Raw genomic sequence first — 22083 nt, forward strand, 5'->3', positions numbered from 1 at the left:
GAGAGCAAAATGAAGACAACAAATTGGAAAAGGGATTTTGGAAAGCCATGCTGCCAAAAACCTTCTTTAGGAGAAAGGTCGAAACCCCCTGATTTTTCAACAGTTCTCTAAGGAACCCAGTTCTACTCAGTTCTCAAGATCCTGGATCACACAGGCCAGAGCAGAGGGGAAAAAGGAAAAGGCAAAGAAGGAAAAGGGAGAGAGAAAAGAGAGAGGGGAGAGAGGGGCTGGAACTCACCATGCTTGCTGAGTGGTTCCAGGCTGTGACAGTGATGGTGTCTCCCACCCGATTCCGACGGGTAAGCACCTCTGACACAGTGAGGCTACTTTGGGTCCTTCTGGAGGAGGGCTCAGGGGCATCCCCTGAACTTGGTCCTACCCTTCGAGTGCCCTGCTCAAAAAGGTAGGATCTGGGCTGTTCAAGTTCTGAGAAGTCTGTGGAAGACCTCTGGGTGTAGGCATTGTTATTGGTAGATTCCATGTTTTTACCTATTCGAGTTGGGGGGTCTTCTAAAGATTTCAAGTCTCGCCTACTCTTCCAGGCATTCCGCACAGTAACATGTCTGGCATCTGAGGAGCCCACTTCTGAAGGGGCACTATGGCTTTTCCACCTGATTGTCTCCGCTGGAGGTGCATGGCTATTCCTCTCCACAGGATCCGATGGCTTGATTATAATACTGCTCCGAGAGACCACTGTTTCTGGCCTGTTCTTCAGGGGCCCATCTGCCATTCTCTCCGCTTCTGCAAGCTGCAGGGTGATGTCATGTTTGTGAATGGAGAGCTCAAAAGGGGAGTTGACATGGTTGCTAACTGATGTGAGCTCTGCCAGCCCCACCTGGATATTGCTGGTGGATGTGTGCCTCTCCCTCAGGGCCTCACCCGGAGCAGCTCTGGGGCTGCTGCTGTCAGACGGATAGATAGTAATGCTACTTGTCACTTTGTTTGGCCCTGGTTTAGAGACGGGTTTCTGTTTCTCCAACGTAGTCTCTGTTCCAGATCCTCCCATGATTTTTTTCACATCCTTATCAACAATAACAGGTTTGATGATGGCTCTCGACTGCAACGCCTCTCTGGGGCTAAAGGGCCTTTGGCTTTTTACCCCAGCACCATTGGTATCTGGGAGCTCCATGGAATTGGTGGAGGCTCTGACAGATTTCACAGATTCATTCTCCATTCCAGCATCTTTATCATTCTCAAATAGGGAGGTTCTAGGTGCCCCTCGGGTTTTGGCCTTTTCTCTAGAGTTAGGCTGTGGTTTGGGCTCTGGCTCTGGAGTGATGGTTGTATTTACCAACTTGGCAGTAACAAGAGATGCTATGTCCAAGTCATCATCTGAGTCTGGCTTCTCTCTGCCACTGGATTTGATGACTCGACACCTCAGGGCTTCATGCTGACTGCTGTCTTCCATCACGACTGCTGCAGGTTGATTAACCCCTTCTTTATGTGAGGTTGAAAATCCCTGAAGGATGTTCTCTTGGCTTCTAGAGCTATAAGGATACTTCGATAAAACAGGAGCCTTGGAATTCAGGGAACTGGTATCAGCCTCAAGGCCATTGGCAGCCTTTTTGCCTTTAGAGAGCCCTTCTGAGGAGGATCTTCGAGATGAGGCCAGAGTTCCAATGGCCTTAGAACAGCCAGAGTTTGCAGCCTGAGTTACTTGACTTCCGTTGCCAGGCACATGTCCCCTCTTGCCAAAGACAGTCTCAGAGGAGGTGTCAGAAGCCTTGTCAGCTCTACCCAATGGGTCACTGGGAACAGATCCGTGGGTGGTGTCACTAAACGTTCGTGTTGTCTTCTCCACTTTTCCCTTCAGTCCGCTCTCGGTGCCTGGCTTGGGAGTCCCCTTCCACGCTTTACTGTGCTCCTGAGCAGCTGGGGGGTAGCGACTCAGCACTGAGGGCTGCTCCCTAGACTTCTTCCCTTCGCTCTGGGAGGATCCAGGTACAAATCGGTCCTCAGTTTTCTTTGTCTCCTGAGTCCCACTGTCTGTACTCACCCCCATGTGAGAAGCTTTTGCTGCCCTCCTGTTGGTGAAACTGGGAGAAGAAACCTGCCTGTTGCTCAGAGAATAGTTTTCATTGTTGAGAGCAAACTCCCTGTTCCGGAGTCGTTCCCGCTTATGCTGAGGAGACAGTTCCCGCGCTGTGTGCTTGGACATAGAAGCCTCACTTCCGTGGCCTCTAAACTTAGTCCTCTCATGTCTGCCTTTGCTGGACAGGAAAGCATCTTCCCCTTCTACCTCGCCATTTTCTAACTCTTTCTGTTTCTTGATTTGTAGCTTTATCTCCTCCAGTTGGCTGGCTAATAATTTGTTTTTATTTTGTTCACTTAGGTAATTATCCTGAAGGTCGTTATTTTTGGCCTTCATTTTCTTAAGCTCTTCTTCCAGCGACTCAAAGTGTTTGATTTGCGTCTTAAGTTTCTCAATCTCTTGGTTAAGGTCTTTGACTTTGTTGTCTTCCTGATTGCGGTTCTTTTCATTTTCTGATTTGTTTCTTGTTTCATTCTCTACCTGCTTTAGGTAGTCCAGACCACCCTTCCTTCTTGATTCTTTGGACGGCAGTGTGGAAGAGATGCCATCCTCAATCCGTAGGTCATTTCTTTCCAGATTAGAAGCATTCCTTGTATAATCTCGGTTCATTTTTTTGTTCTGCTCTAGTTTTTGAGTGAGTTCTTTTATCAATTTCTCATTTTCTTTCTCCTTTTCATTCAAGTATTTTCTCTCACTTACAAAGCTCAGCGTTAATGATTTCAGCTTTTCTAACTCTGACGCTAAACTCTGCTCAGTTTTATCCAGGCGGTCCTCAGAAGATTCTAGTTCTTTCACTTTGACTCTGAGCATTTCCAGCTCAGAGGAGATTTTCTTGGTCAGATTTCTCTCCTCATTCAGGCTCAGACACAGCTGGGTACAGTCATTCTTACTCCTGCTGAAGGCCTCTTCTAGCTTCTCTAATTCAGCCATTCGTTTCTGAAGCCGCTCAATCTCAGATTTCAGCTCCCGGGTGAGGTTTTCTTCCTCTTCAAGTTTCTCCTTCATCAGACGACACAGATCCTCTGCTCTCTTAATTTCCTCGTCTTTGCCTTCAATTCTCAGCACCCGCTGGCGCAGCACTTCAATCTCCGCCAACATGCTGGAGTTGCTACCTTCCGCCTGAATCACCTTGTCCTGGAGATCCAGGAGCTCATCCTCTGCTTTCTGGAGGTTTTTTGTGGCTTCCTCCAACTCATCAAGGCGGCGGCTTAGACTCTGTAGCTTAAACCGCAAGTGGCGGCTGGAGACCGTCTCCTTGTAGCTTGTAAATTCGGCCATGTCTACTGCCAGCCAATGTGGGCTCCTAGAGGCATCCAATTCCACTCAAGGGGATGAGAAATGGTTACCTTTCTCTTGGCAACCACAGTCTTCTTTGACAGCTGGAGACCATCATCAATCTACAGAAGGAAAGCAGAAAGCATGTCAGTCAGCAAATGTAAAACCTGCACGTTAGCTCCCTGTTATAGAAAAGAGCTCCTATCTGTTCCTGGTGCCTGGATCATAGCAGGGGCTCAAACCTGTTGAATGAATGACTTGAATAAACCTGCAAGAAAACACTGGTTCTTTATGGCCGATATTGAGTTGATACCTCATTTCGCCCTAATGAAGAATGTCACCAGTGGCAGCATGGCAAAAAGAGGTATAAGAAACCTCAATTCTCATGACAGGGTATAGTAACATCATTACCATCTGCAACCTGCATAATCTCAGGAGAGTCATTAACAATGTAAACTAAGTCTCAGTTTTACTTAGTGGTAAACTAGGCATAATGATGTCTACCGTATTTCTCCCCAGTGTTGTTCTGAGATAGTATGTGGAAGATCTTGGTAACAAAGCAATAAACAATCCTAAGATTTTTTTTTTAAAGATTATCTCTTATGAGCTATTGTGACTTAAAAGTGATACAAATTAACCCATCTGCCTTGCTATAAATGGTGAGCTTCACAATATACTAAAGCAATCAATCTCTCCACACCCATTTTCAACATCTCTTCTCCCGAAAGTATATTTGTAAGTGGAAATCAGGTGTGAGTTGGCCCGACCCAGCCAACAGGCAGCTTCTACAAAATGTATCCTTTGGCACTGTAAAAGAAATGCCCAGATGTTAAGGTTGATATGAAGACTGGTTTGTTTCTTTGAAAGCCATTTCACTGGGGATATATACCAAACATAATAATACCCCAAGGAAACAGAGAAAGGGGAAGGTTTAGTTTTTTATGTAATTTTCTCACTTTTAAAACAGGAGAATGGATTAATAAATGTATTTTAAACAGCTTTCATGAACAATAAGTCCTACGAAATTAAAAGGCAAACAAGACTTCCATTTCCACCACTATGGCAAACCAGATAACCTGGAAAACCTCTAATACTATAAAACAGCTAAAAATACTGAATAAAATGTAACAATCACTTAAAATGTATAGTTGATCACATAGAAAGTAAGTGACATTCCAGCTAAAACCAGAGGAAAAGAAGACTAAATGAAAAATAATAGTAAGTTTAAACTACCACTGAGCTGTCCTTCTTAGTGTCTTGCCGATCTCCACAACCAAGGAGTTTGGGTTCTAACAATCATGCAGGTCTAAGAGATAAGAGTTTGGACCCAGTAGAGGTGGTAAGCTGAAAACGAGACTCCAGTCCCCAATCTAAAGCAAGGACTATTGAAGAACTACAGCTTCAGGATAAGTAGTGAAAAAAGTCACCTCCCTGATATAGGGAGATAAGAGGACCTGGGCTCCATTAGGGGTTAAAGGAGGATTATCCCTAGAGAATTTATCATCTTAGACCTGTTCTCACTTGGATTCAGAGTTCAAATTTATACCACCTGAGTGGTCTAGAACCTATCTGTCCTGAGAAACCAACATAAAATGGCCATCAGCCTAATAATATCCCTGGGAAACCTAGCTGAGCAAACAAAAGTACTCTGGAGGGAGCTACTCTCTACAGAGGTCACACAGGATTCCCACAGATTAAAGTCCAGCTGAACCTGAGCTTATAACTAAAAATTACAAAACACATAAAGATCCATCTTTTACTTGACTGGGCAGAGCAAGTTTATACCAAAAAGAACCAAAGTTATTAAGATTATTGGCTAGAGACCATACAATAAGTACATTCCAATGTTTATAATCATAAAAGAAAGAATGGAAAAAAACAGGAGAAAGGAACAAGGTGCTATCAACAAAGATCAGAAGATCTGAAAGTTAACCAAATACGACAGCTAGAAACAGAGAAGAGAAATGGCATATTAGAGGCAAAGGAAGATATTAATAAATAGTGGTCGAGAGATACGTAATTACAAAAAGCAGCACAGAGTTAAAAAGATGGAAAAGGTAAAAGAGAGGTTAACAGACAGGGGAAATAAAAATTTAAAAGGTCTAAAACAAGGAAGTTTTAACAGGGAGCCCAAAAGGATAGAATACAGAATGGGGAACAGGCAGTATTTTAAGAGCTAGCAGGTAAGAATTTTCAAGAGTTGATTAAAGATATGGAACCTCACATTCAGGAAGCAATGTCCCAACAGGAGAAAACTAAATCTGCACCTAGACACATCGTAAGGATACGGAAGAATATACCACAAACAGAAAATCTTTAAAAAGCAAAAAGAAAAAAAGACCATTGTCTCAGTCCGTTTGTGCTGCTGTAATAAAATACCTGAGGTAGTAATTTATAAGAACAGAAACTGGCCAGGTGCGGTGGCTCACGCCTGTAATCCCAGCACTTTAGGAGGCTGAGGCAGGAGGATCACTTGAGGTCAGGAGTTCAAGACCAGCCTGACCAACATGATGAAACCCCATCTCTACTAAAAATACAAAAATTAGCCAGGTGTGGTGGTGCACACCTATAATCCCAGCTACTCGGGAGGCTGAGGCAGGATAATTGTCTGAACACACAGGACGGAAGCTGCAGTGAGCCGAGATCGCGCCACTGCACTCCAGCCTGGTCGACAGAGCAAGACTCCGTCTCCAAAAAGAACAGAAATTATTTCCTCACAGTTCTGGAGCCTGGGAATATAAGATCAAGGTACCAGCAGGTTTATGTCTGCTGAGGGCCCAGTCTCTGCTTCCAAGATGACACCTAGAATGCGTTTCCTCACAGGAAAGAAGGAATGGAACAAAAAGGGTTGAACTCGCTCCCTCAGGCCCTTTTTTAAAGGTGCTGATCCCTAATATTATCTCCTTAAAGGTCCTACCTCTTAATGCTGTTGCACTGGAGGTTAAGTTTCAACACGAATTTTGGGGGAAGCAAAAACATCCCAAACACAAAAACAATCTATAATAACAACTGAACCACTTCTCAGCAGAAACTTTTAAGTAGGTAGCAAGTAGAATGGACTACAGGGGATAAGGGTGGGAGCAGGAAGACCACATAGGAGGCTATTGCAGTAATCCAGGCAAAACATAGTTATGGCCTAGATCAAGATGGTGGCAGGACATGCGTTCCAAGAGCACGTGACCAAGACAGTTGAGAAGTGGTCAGAATTCTGGCCGTATGAAGGTACGACCGAAAGATCTGCTTTTAGACCACATGTGAAGCATGAGGCAAAGAAAGGAATTAAGAAGCCAAGTGCAATGACTCATATCTATAATCCCAGCACTTTGAGAAGCTGAGGTGGAGTTCAAGACCAGCCTGGGCACAACACAGTAAGATCCTGTCTCTATAAAAAAAGTAAAATAAAATAAAATAAGAAGGTACAGTCGCATACACCTGTAGTCCCAGCTACTTGGTAGGCTGAGGCAAGTAGACTGCTTGAGCCCAGGAGTTTAAGGTTCCAGTGAGCTATGACTGTGCCACTGTACTCCAGCCAGGGTGACAGAGCAAGACCCTATCTCTAAATAAATAAGCAGATAGACAGATAGATAGATAGGAATTAAGGTAGACTCTAAGGTGGCTGGGCTGAATTTGTAGAGGGACAGCATTATCATCCATTCAAATGGAGATGACCGCAGATGGAGCAGTCTGAGAAGGAAGATGAGGAGTTTCATTTGGGACATGTGTATGAGATGTATATTAGATGTGTAAGGGCCCACTTGAAATTTCTGGTAACGATTTAAAGTGAAACCAATCCACAAAGTTCTATCTTTTTCTCCAGTCTTGTTCAGCTGGCTGAACAGACGAAAGAATAGAGAAACCAGAGTTGGACTGAACCAGGTCGAAGCACTGCAGAACAAAGCAAAAGACGGACAGGAGAGCAGAGGATGTGTGTGAGGGACTTTAAATTCACTCAGTACAGAATGAGGTGAAGAATAGTGAAAATATAATAGAAACTAATGAATTGAAGGTCCCAAGGGGACTTGAAGGCTTGTTGGAGTAAGGGTACCAGGTACCAGAGGAAACTAAGCCTGAAATATAGAAGACAGAAATCAGAGAGGGACTTCAAGGAATTGAAATCATGGAGGGACTGTAGTTATTGATAGCGTCAAAAACGAAGGTATAATCATAGGAATCCTGTGGGGGAGTAGGGAGAAGTAGAAAACAAGATCATTAGAAGAGAGAAATAATTGAGAGGTAAAGGTGTTGCAAGGGTCACCAGCATGTAAGCACCATAAATTAACAGGAATAATGCTGGAAAGAGTGACATTAAGACAAAACCTGAAGTTGTTGAGAAGTTAGGGGCAGTGACTCAGGGCGTCAATTGATGGCAGCAACAATAGGGTATTAGGTGATGTCGTCCAATAAGATTACATTTAAAACTCAAGGATAAGAGTGAAGAAACACAGTCTGAGACATAAGAGAAAAACAGCCACCACTGGAGAGGGAAGAAATGACTCCAACAATGATCCTATGAGAAAGCTCAGGGCAAAAGAAAAACAACTGAAATTGGGCCTGGAGGAGACGCCAAATGCCAATTCTCTCCAAGCCTGGTTTCTTCCAATGGCTGCACTATAAGCCTAGGGCCACCAGATGGAGCCCAAGCTCAGCTCCTCAAAAACACCAACGCTTGAAGGTGTTGAGAAGACCAAGCCTTCCGCTTCCATTCAGATTTTGCCCACCCCGATTATTGCTCCCTGTCCATCACTCTGCTTCTCTGGGTACATCTTTCTCTGTCCTCTCATCTTTGCCTCTTTTGGTCCCCCTTCTCCTTTCCCCAGCCTACCTGCTTCCTCATTCTCAAAAACGGAGAGGGGAAAAAACCTCCTATAGTTTATGTTTTTAAAAAGAAACCTTTTCCCTTTTAAAAACTCTTGCCTTTGGCCTTCTGCCCAGTGGTACAATTAAAACCTTGTCAATTTATACACCGGGTTGGTTTGGGGGGACTTAACTAAGTTTAGACCACACACCAATTTTAAATGAGTGTATGATACAAAGGATCTGTGTTGCCATCATAGTCACTGGAAGACAAATAATATATGATTTATCTATAAAGTGCTTTAAAACAGCATATCCTCATAAATATGCTTAAACCATTAAATTGTGTATTTTAAAGAGATAAACTTCATGATACATAAAGCATATCTCAATAAAGCTGTTAAAGAAAACCCAGCTTATCCTCAAACTGTAGCATTCTCTCAGCACATCTTATTTATACTAGCTTATACTATAGTTTTCACAATCTCTTTTTCAAAAGAAGGAAACGTTAAACCTTAGTATAGCCCCATCTATAAATTATCATAATTCTGAATTAGAAGAGTCTGGGAATTATACCACTGTTTTATTTATTTGGCTTTTAGTGCCCATTTTATATGTTTTATTCAAGACTCTGGATGATATGAATCAACTAGTACAGGCAATGAAAAAGCTAAACCCAGTAAATATGTACCAAATACTTACTGGAAACATACAGAGAAAGCAGGTATTACACACCACTGCTTAAAACTCTCTAAAGGTCCTGGCTACTGTTAGGATAAAGTCCAAATTCCCCATGATGGCACCCAAAGCCCTTCATGATGTGGCCCCGCCAGCCTCTTCTTCCCCTACATCCTCGCCCTCCCTCTTCTCTCTGGGCCCTCACTAGTTTGATTCCTTCTCATTTCTTCAGATCCCACTTTAGACAAGGCATCCTTCTGGGAAATTCTGGAGTGCCTTCTTCAAACCCCAGGCCAGATCTGGGCCTCTCTTTTTTGCTTTCACAGTCTGCTACATGGCTCCCATCACAGAACCTATCACACTTTATTGAAGCTTTATTTACTCAATTCTTCTCTCCAACTTGTGTCACCACTATATTCTCAGTACCCAGCAGGGAGCCTAGCACACAGGGAATGCTGAAAATTCAATGAATTTGACTGATGAGTGAGCCTCCTAATTATCAAATAGCTTGTCAGCCCTTTGGCAATAACCATTAACAGAAAATAATAAGAATGTCCATGACCTAATCATGGATCACAAAGGAGAAAACAGACGGCAAGAGTGAACAGACAGCACAGAATCTCAGGCCCTGTGGTAATGCTCTGAATGATCTCATCCCTAGCCCTGTGCCACTTGCACAATGTCTCAACCACAATACTCTCCCCCTGACCTGCTGGGAAGCCCTTTCTTGCAGGTCTATCCCACACAAACAGGACATAGATATCAAAAAACCACAACACTCACAGGATGTCCAGCTCTAGTTATCGGACCAAGTGTTGAAGAAGTAGTAGAAAACATTTCTGGATCTTCCTCCACTCCTCAGAATGAGATTTCAGAGCCAGAAGGTAGCTAAAGATCATTTAGTCAACTGGTTTTCAAACTAGACTCAGCAAATCCCCTTGGGGTCATTTAGGGGAAAGACAGCAGGGGAGATATTTTGAGCAGGCTGAACTCCAGGCTCCTTTCACTTACTCAACCAAAGCAACTGATTTTAGCTTCTTACCATATTGGGCTTCCCCTATATGACTTTATTAAATAAAGAATTCTACAAAGCTTTTATTTAAAATAAAATCACTTACTTCATTCAAGCCCCTTATTTTAGAAACAAGGAAATGGACTCAGAAGTAAATACTGTGCTTTTTCCAGCAGTTTAGCAAAGTCAAGGACTTCAGTCTCCTGACTCTATATTCAGGATTCTTCCCATTATGCAAAATCACCTCCTTATAAACTCTTAAGCATTTTTACAAAATGAGGAGTTCTGAGCACTACTCTATAAACAAACTAACAATGACAAAGGAGTATAAAGGAACAAATAAGTACAACCACAAATAGGGCAGTACTATACTACAGGCAATACTAGGTACCTTATATACATGATTTCTGCAGGTATCAGGAATCTCAGATCATTTACTTTACATGTTCCTACATTACTCCACGGAGGTTTTCCTTCAATGTCCACACAAAGACAATATGGTAATCCTTGGGCATGTAAAATGCTTAGCAGAATACCTTGCACATAATTCACAACAAACAGTAGCAACTACTATTATTCCATTCAGCTTTCACAATAACCTTATGGGGCAAGGACTCTCAAATTTTCCCAAAGTACACAGCTAGCAAGGATAGTCAGAGTGAATCTAGGTTCAATTCCAAAGTTTATATTCTTTTAAGAATACCATACTGTTTGGCCAAGTCACTGATTTTCTCTATGCTTTAGTTCCTCTGAAAAAATAAAAGAATATCAACTACCTTACAGCAACACTATGCAATAAAGTTAGCAAAAGCACTTTGAAAAGTCCTATACATACCTAAAGTAAGTTTCATCAGGGAGAATCCTCCTAAAAACAGTGATTCACTAAGATCATCCCTTCTCCCCAGAGTAAACAAGGAACTAGACTGAAAATGGAGTTAGGAGGTCACTTATCTCTGACCTTTTGGCCCTAAGTAGCCAGAGTAAGAAATGCTTTGCTACCTCCTGGATCATCCAAAAGCAAAGCAGACACCTCTCTTCCTACTGCCTCCCTTACTCTCTGTTAAGTATGTTTATCTAGGCAAAATTCATTTATTTAGCAGACATTTATAGAACACCTATGATGCACCCAGCATTTTGCCAAGATAAGTAGAAAATCTTACCCTTGCCTTTAAGGAATCATACAGATATAACCAATTATAAAACAATGATAAAGAAGCCTTCCCTGACCATCTTACATAAGATAGCACCCACCCTTTTGCATCCTGTCTTCTATCCTGCTTTTTTTTTCCTTAGCATATTGTACCATCATACATATAACTGGAAGCTCAGAAGAAGTGATTAAATGTGCCTAAGGGTGGGGTCTGGGAAGAAAATTGTTTATATTAAACCTTGGGAAATTATAGGAAGGTTTTTACAAAGGGAAGGACAGTCTCACTTTTCATGCCAACTTCCCCTACATTAGTACCTGGCTCAGTTCTAATTCACGCTAGCAACATACAGTGCCAACTATCTCTCACTCAGGGCCCTTTCTATCAAAGTTCCTGAACCCAGTTCCAAGTGGCCCCATCCAGCATTTTGGAGAGTGGCTCTTCTTCCTGTCCTGGCAGATCAGGAAGGTCTGAAATAGAACATAATCAGGCCTGCCCTGCCCCTTCTCCCAACACAGCTGCCATGATTCACTTCCTGTTCCCAATAGTCATTTAAAGAGGGGTCGGCAAACTTTTTTTTTTTAAAGTTTGATAGTATATACATAAGTATGCAAACTTAATTTGAGAGTAAATATTTTAGGCTTTATAGGATCTAAGGTTTCTATTCCAGCTACTGAACTCTGATAATGTAGTGATGAAGCAACCACATATATACCGTACAGAAGTGAATGAACATAACTATGTTTCAATTAAACTTGATTTAAAAAAACAGGCAGTGGGCAGGGCATGGTAGCTCATGCCTGTAATCCCAGCACTTTGGGAGGATGAGGGGGGAGGATTGCTTGAGGCCAGGAGTTCAAGGCTAGTCTTAGCAATATTGCAAGACCCTGTCTCTACTTAAATAAATTATTAAAAATTTAAAAAGCAAAAGACAGTGGGCCTGTCTGCCAGAATTTGTCAATCTCTGATCTAAAGGATAATGGGAGATTTTTTTTTATTTTATTTTATTCATTTCATTTCATTATTTCATTTCATTTTATTGAGACAGGGTCTATCAGGCTGTAATGCAGTGGAGCAATCACAGCTCACTGCAGCTTCCACCTTCTAGCCTCAAGCAATCCTCCCACCTTAAGTCTCCCAAGCAGCTGGGACTACAGGCACATGCCACCATGCCTGGCTAATTTTTCTCATTTTTTTTTTTTGTAGAGAAGGGGTCTCTATGCTGACCAGGCTGGTCCCAAACTCCTGGACTGAAGCCATCCTCCCACTTCGCCCTTCGAGCCTTCTAAAGTACTGGGATTACAGACACGAGCCACTGGCCCTGGCCAAGAGCTATTTTCAAGCAGCTTCCTCCTGACCACTTGTAGTTACTTGTTTTAAAATCTTAGGCTGTCTAAGCCTCACCATCAATTCTTGCACATTTCTATCTAATTACAGGGCTTACATTATTTTTCCCAGAATCACAAATTCATGTATTTTGGGTATGCAAACTCAAGAGTTAGGGACCCAGCTAGCATACAGAGATTCTTCATGTTGGAAAGGATTTAGAGATCATCTAGTCCAACCTCCCACTCAATGCGGACGTTATCTAGCAAGCAGTTACTCAGCTTCAGTTCAAACACTTCTAATGACAAGAATAACAGTCACTTCCTCCCAAGACAACTCACTCCATCTTTGGATAGCTCTAAGCTAAGATACCCTACTTATTTTTCTTCTTGGCACATTTAACCACCTGATTACTTGTAAATTTATTTACATTGATTCTTCTTACCAGAAAGTAGGATGCATGAGGTCAGAAGTGTAGTTTTTTGTGTTTGTAATTTTTTTACTGCTGTATTACCCGCCCCTTGAACAGTGCCTAGTATATAAAGAGTATAAAATAGTTGTTTATTGGGAAGGAGGGAGGGAGGGAGGGAGAGAGGGAGAAAGGAAGAGAGGAAGAGAGGGAGAGAGGGAGAGAGGGAGAAAGGAAGAGAGGGAGAGAGGGAGAGAGGGAGGGAGGGAAGGAGGGAGGGAGTGAACAAGCTAACAAAACAATGCTGCATTCGGGGAATTTAATTCAGCATGGCTGACACCAGAGACACAAGGGGAAGAGCAATTAACTGGTAAGGTCTGGGTGGTAGGTTTGAGGCCCCTGCAATGTCACAGTAAGTTCAGAGGCTGAGGGTGTACTGTTTGAGGAACATTCCCTTATCTCCTTTCCTTCCAAGCACCCCCAACCCACGGCCATTCCAATGGTAAACATCTTTTTTTCTTTTTCTTTTTCTTTTCTTTTTTTTTTTTGAGACAGAATCTTGTTCCATCGTCCAGGTTGGAGTGAAGTGGCACGATCTCAGCTCACTGCAACCTTCATTTCCCGGGTTCAAGGGATTCTCGAGAACTGCCTTAGTCTCCCGAGTACCTGGGATTACAGGTGTGCGCCACCACACCCAGCTAATTTTTCTATTTTTAGTAGAGACGGGGTTTCACTATGTTGCCAACACTGGTCTTGAACTCCTGACCTCAAGTGATCCACAAGCCTTGGCCTCCCAAAGTGCTGGGATTACAGGTGTGAGCCACCACGCCTGGCCCAAAGGTAAACATCTTTTAAAGCATCTGTTCTCTGAGGCCTTTTCAAACCATCCTTCCCCACAAGAGAAATGCACCATCCTAAATTCTGTAGATGCTTCTATCACTATATCCATGATACTTAAAATATCTGTCATCCTCTGCTGGGCTCTGAGAGCAGGGACTGTGTTATCTTCATTTTTCAGTCCTGGGCACTGAATACAGTGACAGGGGCAAGGTAGGAACCTTATAAATGTTTTGTAAATAAATTAATGTAATAGTTTTATTGTATTCTGTACTGGCCAAATTCACATAAAGGGGACTATTTTCAGATCTAGGCACTACATTCTAGGAAAGATGCTTAGCCTTTATGCCAAAGGCTGAAATGCAAGTGCCAAAGAGATCAGGCCAATGATTTAAATGAGTTAAAAGGCCTAAAAGGGCTATGGCTAAGAGGGGCTATGCCCTACTTTTATATATAATCTCTTAAATGTAGCCAATGAATTCAGATTTTAAAAAAGAGGAAATAAAAAGAACACCACTGTACAGAGTGCCTCCAAAACACACATGCCTGAAGTGGATATGGGAAGCAAATTTGCAACCTGTATTGGACAAAGGGATTAAGTAAGGGAGTAACACAATCAGAACTGCAGTTTTTGAAAGACCATTCCAGCAGGATAAACTAGGGTGCTATTGTAATAGTCAAGGCAAGAGATGGGATAAGGGCCTGAACCAGGACAGTTGCAATGGGGTAAAAGGGTGGGATGGATGAAAGATGACCTGGTCTGCCCAGTTCTAATAATGAAGTCCAAGATTGCATGAACTAATATGGTAGCCACAGTACCAGTTTGTAGGTTCATACTGGCTTTGTTTCCAAATAAACTGTTAAATCTCATTTTTAATAACTGAAATATGGGGCTTAATTCTTTTGCAGGCAATGTGATACAATGATTAAAGTTTACGAACTCTGAAGCCAGGCAGCCTAAGTTCAAACCCTGACTTTACTAGCTACTAGCTAGTTTGACTTCTCTATGCTTCAATACCTATAAGGTTATGGTATGTGTAAATGAGTTAATGCAAGAATTGCTTAGACTAGTACCTGGTCCATAGTGAGTATCATGTTAAGTTTCAGCTTAAATTATTATTTATTATTTTTGGATTTCAACTTCTTAGTTTCAATCCCTTGACTAAATATTCTCTACACTGTCTAGCCTGCAAGCATTCACTATTTAAGTCTCACAGGCATGTCTTTTCTATATCTTCATCCAAACTGATGTTCAAAAACAAAATATAACCAAAAACAGCCTTGTAGAATGTCATTAAAAACACCTCCTATAGATTAACGCTGATCTACTACAATTCCTGAGTGCAACTATTCAACAAGCTCCAGAGCCAGGTCAAATTTTTTTTTTGTCTTGGGGTCACATGAGAAAACATTAAATACTTAATTTTAGCACTTAAGACACATTACCTTTGTAGCACATTCCAATCCTCCAGCGACCTAGGAATCTTTCCAAAAATGAAATCCTCTGATATATCTCAAACTGCTATATGGTAATTATCTCTGGATAATGTGCGTTTTTTCTGTTTTTGCTTATGTCTATTCTCTAATATTTTTATACTGAACTTGTACCGATCATTTAAATAAAATCATGGCAAGGCTTAGAGAAAAAAAAGAATTGTTATCAGCTAGCATGATTTATTCTTAGCAAACACAAGCTGGCTTCTAGGGGTCACTGTTCTCATTCTTTGATCAATCAATTTTAGAATTTTACCAGAGATCACTGTCAAGTTTCCAATGACATCTTCAAACCCCTGTGACCCAGACGTTAACTCCAAATAAATCAAACATCTCTCAAATGGGCACAGTGGCTCATGCCTATAATCCTAGCGCACTTTGGGAGGCTGAGGCAGGCAGACAGCTTGAGCCCAGGAGTTCAAGACCAGCCTCGGCAACATGGTGAAACCCTTTCTCTACAAAAAATACAAAATTTAGCTGGGCGTGGTGGCATGCACCTGTAGTCCCAACTTCTCAGGAGGCTCCTCCTGAGAAATAAACAGGTAAATAGACAAATAACATCCACTAGATAGTACATGCTAAGAAGACAAAAAAGCAGCATAAGGTGATAGTGGCGGGGAGCTGAGGGATTGCTCCTTTATGTACAGCCATCAGGGAAGGCCTCTGATGAGGTGATATTTTAAGCTTAGATCTAAAAGAAGTGAGGAGTCCAGCCAGGGAGATATCTGGGGGAAAAGCATCCTAGGCAGAGGGAACAGCAGGTATAAAATCTCTGAGGGATGAGTGTAACTGGCCATGTATAAGGACCCATAAGGAGGCCATGTGGCTGCAGTCAAGACTGCAGTAAGCCATGATCATGCCACCGCCCTCCAGCCTGGGCAATGGGAATGAAACCCAGTCTCAGAAAAAATGGAAAGAAAATAATGCAGGTTTGAAACCTAGTTCTACTACTTGTGTGAACTTGGAAGTTATTTAACTTCTTTAAGCTTGTTTCCTTGTGATGATGACAACAGTACTTACCTCACAGGGTTGGTAGGGAGATAACATGTCCAACAGGACTGCACCCGACATAGAGTAAATATTCAATAAATGGCAGCTACTTCTGAAGAGTGGCCTACTTCTTACGGTTGCTGACTTCAAGCAAGGATTTTTCTCCCTCATCAGGTTGGTTGGTTAAGTACTCAGCATAGTATTTGGTTCATAATAGGCCATCACAAATACTGACTTTCCTCCCCTCTTCCTGTAGTGGCAAAATTATAGTGGCTTCAGAAACCACCCAATTCTATTGGTACACCCAGGTTTCACTGTACAACATACTTACCATGTAGGTAATTCAAGCTTTCCGTCAGTACTTCTGGCGGCTCTCCCTATGCTTGCTGTTTTGGAAACAGTCACTCACTATCTTTCAAAGGCAGTTGTCTCTTGACCTGGATAGAATATAAACAGAATGGAAGAGACAGGTAATGCATGAATCATACCAAGACTGAGGTGACCCAGAGGGCTGTCCCAAAGACTTCCACATACAATTCACTGTCAGCAAGGGGCCAAGGTAAGATCTGCATCTAGATCCTGACACTAAAGGAACCTGGCTAAGCTGGCTATGTCTCTCTCAGGAAAGTCAAGAAAGAATTTGGCTATAGGAGACTTCCCCTTTTCTATAAGATGATATGGTCCTAGCGTAGAACCCACCGTCTTTGCTTAAATTAAAACACCCGAACATTCCTCAAAAGTCTAAAAATGTACATGACATCTTACAGCTAGGAAGCATCTCAGAAATCAACTACAGGTTGAGCATCTCTAATCTGAAAATCCCAAATTCAAAATGCTCCAAAATCTGAAATGTTTTGAGTGCCCACATGACTCCACAAGTGGAAAATTCCATACCTGATCTCATGTGGTAGGTCACAGTCAAAATACAGGCACACAATACTCAGGTTTATTCAATGTCCCCTGGGGAAAAATAAAATTACCTTCAGGCTATATGTATAAGGTGTATAGGAAACATAAATGAATTTCATGTTTAGACTTGGGTCTTATCCCAAGACATGTCACTATATACATGCAAATATTTTTTTAAAAAATCTGAAATCTAAAACACTTCTGGTCCCAGGGATTTCAGATAAGGGATACTCAACCTTCAGTTAAATGTCCTTGTTTTACAGAAGGAAACTAAAACTTAGAAAGGGTGAGTCACACAATTATTTAGCAGAAAAGCAAGGATTCTACTAAAAATAAGATGTTCTAGAAGATAGGAAAAAAACATCTGTAGAGTATTTACCAACCCTGAGCACCATGCTTTATATTTTATATAAGACAATAAGAAGATAATGTTACCTCTACCTTACAGATAAAGAATTTAAGTTTCAAGAAGTGACTTGTCCAAGGTTTTACAGCTTGCTATTAAATGACAGAGTTTAAACTCAAGTCTGTCTGACTTTGAAAGTCCCTTCACCATGCTGGCTCTCATTTTGTTGCCTTCCAGACTCGGTCCTCAAAAGAGCCCTGAACCACCCAATATCAATTAGAACTAAAAATAGAGCTTCTCTTTCTGCAAACTTACCCTCCAGTTTTGTAACAAGCAGCCTTCTATAGGAGAGTTGAAAAGCCTACCATCCCATTGAATCTTACCCCTAAAATTAGAGAAGAGCTACTAGAGATGGAAGATCTGGATCAAACTTCCTGTGTATCTTACTCTTCAGGAAAATGGAAAGGTAGCTTCTAAGCTACTGGTAAACCTAAAGCTTTTGTACATGATCTTACATTCAAACTATCCTCCCTTCTTTCATCACAACTGCCTCCCTTACATATCCCTGCAAGCCACCTTGTGACTGCCTTCCAAGACTATTGGTCCCTTTAATCCAACTTCCACCAAAACATGCACATGTGCACATACACATGCACCTGCGCGCGTGCATGCACGCGCACATATACACACACACACACACACACAAATCCATCCCTGCCTCTATCTTCCTAGAGAGCAAGAAGGCTAGAATTACGATGGACAAATAATGAGAGTTTTTTAAAAACAGCTTAAAAGATGAGGGGAACAGTAGTAACTCAAGCCTCAAGCGAATAAAATTTGAAAAGAATTTTTTTTTGTAGTGATGGGGTCACACTATGTCACCCAGGCTGGTCTGAAACTCGTGACCTCAAGCAATCTTCCCACCTTGGCCTCCCAAAGAGAAGAGTTACTGATAATATCAGCCAGGCATGGTGACTCACGCCTGTAATCCCAGAACTTTGGGAGGCCAAGGAGGGCAGATCACCTGAGGTCAGGAGTTCAAGACCAGCCTGGCCAATATGGTGAAACCCCATCTCTACTAAAAATACAAAAATCAGCTGGGCATGGTGGCATGTGCCTGTAATCCCAGCTACTCAGGAGGCTGAGGCAAGAGAACCTCTTCAAACCAAGAGGCGGAGTTTGTGGTGAGCCCAGATCGCACCACTCCACTCCAGCCTGGGCGAGAGTGAGACGTTGTCTCAAAAAAAAAAAAAAGTTGCTGATAATAAAAACAGCTAGAAAATAAGTATAAAAAAGGATCTAGGCCAGGCACAGTGGCTCATGCCTATAATCCCAGCACTTTGGGAGACCAAGGCAGGAGGACTGCTTGAACCCAGGAGTCAAGAACAGCCTGGACAACAACAAAGCGAGGCTCCCATCTCTACAAAAAAAAAATGTTTTAATTAGCTGGGCATGGTGATGCACACCTATAGTCCTAGCTACTTGGGAGACCGAGACGGGAGGATCACCTGGAGCCCAGAAGTTTGAGGCTGCTGTGAGCCACAACTGTCCTACTGCACTCCAGCTTAGATGACAGAGTGATGCTCTATCTTTAAACATAATTTTAAAAACTATCTATACCAAGGCAGCACCCAAGAGATGGCTTAGGTGGATGTGGGGGAAGCTTTAGCTCTCCACACTCTGCTTTTAAAAAATAATCAATGGAAGTTAAAGTAAGTGTGATTGGTATTCAAATAGTTTTAGGACAGTTCCACAGACCTACCGTCCTACCCCATCACCACCTGTCTCTTTCCCCCTCCCCACCCACCTTACACACACAACACCCACACACAAACATCCCCCCCCCCCACCAAACACATACCTTCTTCTGCATAGCCTAAAACCTCTCCTACATAAAAATTCTGAACTCTAAGAAATGGTCACATAAATCTGGTCTATCTCCCCTAAGGTCTCTGCAGCCCTAACAGTGATAGCAGCGCCCCTGCTAAAATCTACTGTCCCAGCACCTACCACCTACTGCCAAATTTGCTGACATGTTACTAAGGCCCAGGGGCTTTTCTCTTCAAAACAAGACAGAATGCACTGCCAAAAGGAAAGAGGAACTCCAGCTAATCTTGATTTGTTTTCAACTGTCTACGTTCCCTCATATTTCTAAGGGGTAGAAGTAGGCAGCAACTGATTTCTTTCTTCTGAATGCCATTTACTTCTTGCACCCTCAGCGTACTCGCCCTCTGTCCCTAAAACAAGAGGATGACTGTAAACATCCTCAAATTCCTTAGTGATGCCACTTCAGAGAGCTTTCCACCATGACAGATCCATCCTCATCACTTCCCACAAGCATCTCTTCTGGCACTTATTGTTTCTGTTACTGTTGGTGGTGACAGTGGTGGTGGTATGTGTGTACGTGTCTGTCTTCCTAGAAGCAGAGACTAAAGGATCCTTACAGATCACAGAGTCCAACCACCTCATTTCCCAGAGGAGCAAGTGAGTCCCAGAGAGGAAAGGACACTTGCCCAAGGTTACAAAACAAGTTCAAGTGAACATTTTTGTCCCCCAAACACTTTGATAATAGATAAAAATGTCAGTACGAAATTCTGCTTTCAGTATGACCCTCCCACAGACAACTATACTCTGGATAAAACACAAAAACTATCTGAAGTGAACAAGGGCTGGCAGATTTTGAAAATAAGTTGAAAGTTGGAAGAAAGGGCTGACATGGAATGAACTCCTCATTTTTGGATCTCTGGCCTGAGGCTGGTCTAGGTGAAGTTCCAATTAAAAAACAAACCCTAGGCTTTCTGTCCTGAAGAAACAGCCCAGAGCAGCCACAGATCATGGGAAGTAAGAAAAAAGAGAGCTAGAAAAGGAGAGTCTCAGGTTCTGTGTGTAAATTCCACCCAGTCTCTGGCTGAACCCTGAGCCATGCAAGCATAGGGCAGAATCCAAAGACCTCAGTTAAAGAGAAAAGAACTGAACTGAGATTTGAACTGTGACCCACTGCAGGTGTGACAGAGTTTGCAGTTTTGAGTCTGAGTATTGTCTACTAAATTAAAAACATCAACAGAAACCAAAGTCTCCACAATACAACATTCACAATGTGAAGAACACAATTCCAAATTACATAAAGAACTAGAAAAAGCATCTGGGCACGGTGGCTCATTCCTGTAATCCCGGAAGTTTGGGAGGCCAAGATAGGAGGATCATCTGAGCCCAAAGTGTTTTTGAGACCAGCCTGGGCAACATAGTGAGACACTGTCTCTACAAAAAATGAAAATAAATTTAAAAAAATTTATTTGTGGTGATAAATTTAGATGTGGTGATACATGCCTGTGGTCCCAGCTACCTGGGAGGCTGAGGCAGGAGGATCACTTCAGCCCAGTAGTCAAGGCTGCAGTGAGCTATGTCCACACCACCGCACTCCAGCCTGAGCGACAGAGTAAGACCCTGTCTCAAAACAAAACAAAACAAAACAAAACAAAACAAAACAAACAAACAAAAAAAAAACCACCTAGAAAAATTAAACCCATTTGCAATTTGCAAAGGAAAAGACAATCAGCAGAGGGTAACTCCAAGACAACCCAGATGCTGAAATTCTCAGACAAAGATATTAACACAGCCATTATAACTAAGATCAATGAGGTAAAAGAAAATATGCTCAAGGCCGGACACAATGGCTCACGCCTGTAATCTCAGCACTTTGGGTGGCTGAGGCGGGCGGATCACGAGATCAGGAGATCGAGACCATTCTGACCAACATGGTGAAACCCCATCTCTACTAAAAATACAAAAATTAGCCGGGTGTTGTAGCGCGCGCCTGTAGTCCCAGCTACTCGAGAGGCTGAGGCAGGAGAATCACTTGAATCCGGGAGGCAGAGCTTGCAGTGAGCCGAGATCGATCCAGCTACTGCACTCCAGCCTGGCGACAGAATGAGACTCCGTCTCAAAAAAAGAAAAAAAGAAAAGAAAATATGCTCAAAATGAAGGGGAAAACAGTAAATCTCAGAAGAGAAACTGAAGAAAAAAAAAAAATTTAAGTGGAAAATTTTGAACAGAAATACAGTATCTGAATTTTTTTAATTCACTGAATGGGCTTAAGGACAGAATGGAGATGACAGAGGAAAGAGTCAGTGAAATGTGGAAGTAGAACAACAGAAATGATCCAAACTGAAACAACTCTGGGTCATTCTCAGTCTCTAGAAAAACCATCCTCAGACCCTTTACTAAAGTATACACAGGGATAGTTTTCTGTTATCAGAAAAATTGGTATCAGAGAGAAACAGAATAACTTGGGATCACAGAGTTTTCTAGTGGTCCTAAATTATGTAGGAAGCAAGGGGAAAATAATTTTATTTTTCCTCCTATAATTGCTGAAGTAGCATTCAGGATTGTTCAGGAAAAAAGCCAGGAGGGATTTTAATAGTTTTTCTGCCCCGTGCAGTCTCTTCGCCAAAAAGCCAACATGGTAAACAGGCTGATGGCAGGATGGGGTAGGGACCAATCAGGGGGTATGGGGCTAAGGAAGTGCCAGCAGCTTGCTATGTATGAGCCAACCTAGGTGGTTTTAAAAGCAGCTGCCCTGAATGCCATCACTGACTGAGTCGCTTCTCACATTCAAGTCATTTCATGTTGGAGTTCAGAACACTCTAGATAAAAGTGGAAGAAAAAACATAAGCTGCAGAAGACATGTCAATTTCTTTAAGGCCTGCCTTTTGCTCACTCCCCTCCTCCCTATCCCACTTGCCAACAAGAAAGAGAGAAGAGAATCCAGAGCCAGTGATCTTTTCTGACTAAAGCAGGAAACTGAGTAAGACAACACACCCTCTAAGTGTAGAG

The 22083-nt window shown here is 42.3% G+C and overlaps 1 protein-coding gene across 7 annotated transcripts in view; it reads right to left on the minus strand.

The window, feature by feature from the left end:
* The window catches only part of LUZP1 (leucine zipper protein 1), a 91958-nt gene that overhangs the window by 5102 nt on the left and 64773 nt on the right, over nt 1-22083 (minus strand). For 4 of the 7 annotated variants that reach the window (XM_032759240.2, XM_032759238.2, XM_058444531.1 and 1 more), the window contains 2 exons: nt 16327-16432; nt 239-3429 (listed from right to left, as the gene is read on the minus strand). In XM_032759240.2, coding sequence (XP_032615131.1) covers nt 239-3310 — 3072 coding nt within the window. In that variant the 5' untranslated portion in view covers nt 3311-3429; nt 16327-16432. Of the gene's footprint in view, nt 1-238; nt 3430-16025; nt 16246-16326; nt 16433-16889; nt 17060-22083 lie in introns of those variants that run through there. The other 3 variants (XM_058444532.1, XM_032759239.2, XM_032759242.2) reach the window with 3 other exon arrangements.

The sequence above is a fragment of the Hylobates moloch genome, unplaced genomic scaffold, assembly GCF_009828535.3.
Source record: "Hylobates moloch isolate HMO894 unplaced genomic scaffold, HMol_V3 SCAFFOLD_9, whole genome shotgun sequence".
Lineage (NCBI taxonomy): Eukaryota > Metazoa > Chordata > Mammalia > Primates > Hylobatidae > Hylobates > Hylobates moloch.